General features: G+C 36.5%; 2 protein-coding genes across 2 annotated transcripts in view; one reads left to right on the forward strand and one right to left on the reverse strand.

Moving 5' to 3' along the window:
- Positions 1-1,424, forward strand: part of LOC107639441 (gibberellin 2-beta-dioxygenase 2-like) — a 4,545-nt gene extending 3,121 nt beyond the window's left edge. Inside the window, exons 2-3 of the mRNA XM_016342939.2 lie at positions 208-580; positions 1,028-1,424. Coding sequence (XP_016198425.1) covers positions 208-580; positions 1,028-1,279 — 625 coding nt within the window. The 3' untranslated portion in view covers positions 1,280-1,424. The remainder of the gene's footprint in view (positions 1-207; positions 581-1,027) is intronic.
- Positions 1,799-4,885, reverse strand: LOC107639435 (alkaline/neutral invertase A, mitochondrial; the record flags this gene model as incomplete). The annotated part of the gene is given in 6 exon segments (XM_016342934.2): positions 1,799-2,216; positions 2,329-2,377; positions 2,518-3,011; positions 3,752-3,963; positions 4,051-4,216; positions 4,818-4,885. Coding segments are annotated over 6 exon segments (1,316 nt in total), but the record flags the coding sequence as incomplete, so codon positions are not given.

Raw genomic sequence — 4,885 nt, forward strand, 5'->3', positions numbered from 1 at the left:
CTATGGTGTCTATCACTTTGTATCTAACTTATTAAAATAAATAAATAAATAATATTTAATAAATTTTATGTGATTTATTTTTTATTTTAAAAAAAAAGTTAGGCAATTTAAACACCATAACAAAGACACACCGTAAAACTCAGCTTATTTGTTTTGGAGACTCAAAAGAGAATAGTGTATGAGAGACAGTGTGATTGTACATGACAGGTGTATAGTGAGTGCATACACAGAAGAAGTGAGGGAGGTAGCATGTGAGATATTGGAGCTAATTGCAGAGGGACTGGGGGTCCCGGACACTTCGCTCTTCAGCAAACTCATCAAAGACTCTGAAAGTGACTCACTTCTCAGACTCAATCACTACCCTCCTCTTCCTATTCCCCCCATTCATCACTGCACCACCGATTGGGACAACTCCTCCAATAAGGTTGTTGGCTTTGGAGAGCATTCTGACCCTCAGATCTTGACCATTCTCAGATCCAACGATGTTCCTGGCCTCCAGATCTCCCTCCAAGATGGTCTCTGGGTCCCAGTCATCCCTGACCCCTCTGCTTTCTTTGTTAATGTGGGTGATGTACTTGAGGTATGTTATGTTATGTTTATTGTGTGTTTATCTTCAATTATTTTCTCCAACCCCACTTCTTCACATTTTTAGTGAGTATTGGTGTTTTAATAATTTTAATTGTTAATCTCAATTAGTCATAAAAAAAAATTGTTGATCTCAATTATAAAAATATATAAAATATATATTAATTAAAATTAACCGTTAAAATTCGTAAAACACTGTAATTCCAAATACATTTGAAAACTTTACTATAATTTTATCCCACGAAGTGAATGTGAAAATAGGACCATCTGTGGCAGATGCCATAATAGAAGAAACATAGGAGATATAAAATGAGAAAGGGAGATATAAGGGGTGGGGGAGACACAAGGGTTGAAGAAGTGGTGGCATGAGTTTGAACAGAAAAAGGTAAGAAGTGTAAGTTGATGAATGAATAATTCGGGGTCTTTTGTGTTGTGAAACAAGGTTATGACAAATGGAAGATTTGCAAGTGTGAGACACAGGGCAATGACCAACTCACAGAAATCAAGAATGTCAATGGCATATTTTGGGGCTCCACCACTAACTGCACGTATCGTTGCTCCACCAGTTTTGGTTACACCACAGACCCCCTCTCTCTTCCGACCTTTCACTTGGGCCGACTACAAGAAAGCCACTTACTCTCTCAGGCTTGGAGACACTCGCATTGACCTCTTCAGAAATCGCAAAGACTTTTGACTTTTGACTTTTGACTTTTAGTTAATGTTAATTATTACTGCTTCTTTTGCTCTTCTTAATATCTCTGCACTTTCGTTCTTCCTATTACAAATTGTAAAGCCTCTCTTTTTCTTTAACCAGGCAATCAAAGTTTTCTTTCGGGGCATGTTTTCTTTACCGTCATCTCTTTCTCGCACTCTGCCTTATAGCAATGAACCAAAGTATGTGAAAAACAAATTACATAAGATTTTCTCTTTTAATTATTATTTATATACATATAAGGTTAATAGTAAAAAAATATTAAATAGTAATTCAATGGAACATGTCAAATTTATTATTTAATAATTTTCAACAATTAATTTTACGTAAAAACATATTTACATGCAAATCTCTACCTATTTGATGAGGTATTGAATAACTCCGTATAATTTACAAGTGGATAGAAATTTTCAAAAGAATTTAAATTGAAATATAGGCTAACAGGAAAAGAAGTACATAGCTACATGGAGTTCAAGTCTCAATAGTGCTACATGGAGTTAGTCAGTTTAACCCTAATGATACAACATAATTAGGTAATACAGTTAGCCGTTATTACAGAAGAACATAGAAATTAAACAAGGAGTTTATTTTCCTAAACAAGAATCTGAGATCTTGAGGCAAAGCGGGAACACTTCCTTCTACCAGATTTGTCCAGCATACAGACACAGTTCTGAAGGAGTTCAAAATCCTCCTCCCAGAACAAGAAGGATGCCTTCTCTGGATTCTCTAGGAGCATCTTTGAGGTCAGGAAACCGGCGATGGTCCACGTTTGCATCAGCCGAGATTGTTTGCCAATGAACTTTCCATTTCGAGTATCATAATACTCCGGCCATCTGTCCGCAGAAATCCTCTTCTCGGCTAAATCAACAGCCTTCTGGGCCAAATCAGGCCTTCCCATCTTGATACATGCCAATGTGAACTGAATTTTAAAGAAACAAATTAGCTCAATAAAACAAACAAGCACAGAAATTCAATTTGTTTCTAAGATTTCAAGAAGGCATCAATGTAAATAGAGCGTGCATCAAACACACCTGCCAGAGAAGTGTTGGCCAAGATCCACCATTGTGATACGACCACGGGCTGCAAGAATTTTAACAGAAACTGTTAGTCTATGCTTCAAACAGGAGCAAGGGGTTCATGCAGTGAACAGATACTATTAGAAAATTTAAGAAACAAGAACCTGGTTGAAAAAAGAAAAATAGGAAATTCAAGAGGCTTACGTGTTCTTGGGGTCACTACCGGTGATGATGCGCCATTCCTCGCCTTCCAGTGCTGGATAACATATCTTAAGAGGCATCTGGCCAACAAGATCATCCCATTTAGCCTCTATTAAATTCAGAATGCCTTGGTTCTGTTTCGATGTTCCTAGAGAAGAAACAATAGTCCACAGGTTTCCGAGAGTGAAAAACCTAAAGTCCATATGAGCAGGCTGCAAGTTGCCAATGAAGTATCCTCCTTCGTCGGATATCCAGTCAACTAACCATGCAGGAATTTGCTCTGGATAGATGTTAAACTTGTTGACAGCATCGGTAGAATACTCCTCTGTCTTGTAGCGATAAATTTCGTTAATCTTCTTCATATCTACCCAGTAATATTCTCGCATGTGGAAGGAGAGTGCACTCAGGCGACTATTAACGGCCGCCACTAGATTCTTGGTAGAATCATTGACTATCAATATCTCACGAGCGCAGCGCAAAGCTGAATAAAATAATGCCTGCAAATTTGTAATGCAAAATCAGACAATGAAAAATACATAAGCCAAGGGGTTTATATTCAGATAGATAAGACCCGCTATTGGTTAACTTTCTAAGTTTCTTACAGACAGCAGCATTCAATGTCATTATCAATGGTCCATGTTAATGCAGTTAGAAAACTACTAAAATTCAATTTTGAATATATGATATAAATATTAGGCTGTGTTGTTGTTGTTGATCCAAAAGTTAAGGATAATCAACAATTCCTAAATGAGCTTATGGTTTATAGAACAATCCAACAGAAGACAAAGTGATTGCAAATGAATAGACAAAACGTTAAAGATAGAGGCAAACCATGCCAGAATCAACCACAACCAATTCAAAACTAAATAAAACCAATTATAATAACTCTTTGGTGATGCATAACTAAGCTTCAAAATAATAAATTGTTTAATCTTTTACAATAGAAAGTGATGTCAGTCATTTTTCCAAAAACATGTTAACAAAAATATTACACATTGGAATTCCCAATCAGATTTTATTCTATGTCAAAGAATGGAGTTCCGTGAGTGACAGTGGCATTACTTGCTCAAGGAATCTAAGTATCTAACTGAAAGAATAAATGCGGTTCTAAATACTGAGCAGAAATGTAAAATGACCACTATGATAGAATTCCCTTTAGAAAGAGGACATTAAAGAGCATAATGATTGATAATCCCTCCATCCTTAATATATTTTGTTCAATGAGTTATCAGCTTACCTGGATCTCTAGAGGGTGACCATGAATTCCCATTCTTCTATCAATCATGCAGGAACCATCAGTAACTAACAGCGAAGGAAACATGTCAAATCCATCAGTTAGACATAACTTAAGGATCAGTCTTATCCCTGTCTGTACATCCACTCTTTCTTGCAATGCATAATCACCCGTTAGCTTCCCATAAGCTCTCAACAATATAATCCACCATAATCCTGTTAACAAAGTATTCAATCTAATGGATTGACATACCGAAAAGTGAGGTAAAGAAAAACTATGACAAGTAAAAATGAAGAAATTACCTGAATCAACAGGTGCAACACGGCCAATAGCTGATTCGCCAAAATCAGGATCCAGAATTTCCTCAAATGCTTCATTGCTTCCATCAAGAGGCACAGTTCTAACTTTGAAGCTTGCAGGCATCAACCCTTGCCCTGGGCTGTAGCAGTCGACAGTCTTCTCCCAACTCTGAAAAATGCAAAAATGATTTGAATTTAACATACCAAACGAACAATACCAGCTTCATCAACTTAAGGTTACACACCTTGCTCCCATTTATCTATTAGCTGTATAGTTTGGCATGATATAAGCAAAAGTTTCTAGAGATGCCTTAACAGCCCATTAGACATATCTTATCTAGAGAGGCCTTATAATGAAATAATGGTATTTGTTCATTGATTGAAAGAAATTTAGAAATTTCAACAACGAATTCCATAGTAGGATATGGTATAATCCACACAAAATGCATAATTAATTTCCTCCATATTCCACGCACAAGACATAATCTATCCCTAAATCTCCATTGATTTGTCCAAATATTATATAAACTCATATTCAAACATCTGCTGGTTATTGCGTGCCAAAAAGGCTAAGCTGCATCAACCCAAGAGACAATACACTATGCAAACGCTGATAGAAGCAAATCTCTCTAACAGTTCTAACTTTGAAATAGGAGTTAAATCCAGAATCTTGGTCAAAATTGTACACATTCTACAGGAGAATTGGCCTGCAGAAAAGCAGGAAAAAAGAAAAAGGATGCAACGGCAAACTAAATAAGCTTTTAACATACCTGCAATTGCAATGTGTGAAGTAGAAAATTCTTGACAATTTCTCCTTCGCCATTGAGCAGAAAGGCAA

The sequence above is a fragment of the Arachis ipaensis genome, chromosome B01 (assembly GCF_000816755.2).
Source record: "Arachis ipaensis cultivar K30076 chromosome B01, Araip1.1, whole genome shotgun sequence".
In the NCBI taxonomy this organism is placed as follows: Eukaryota; Viridiplantae; Streptophyta; class Magnoliopsida; order Fabales; family Fabaceae; genus Arachis; species Arachis ipaensis.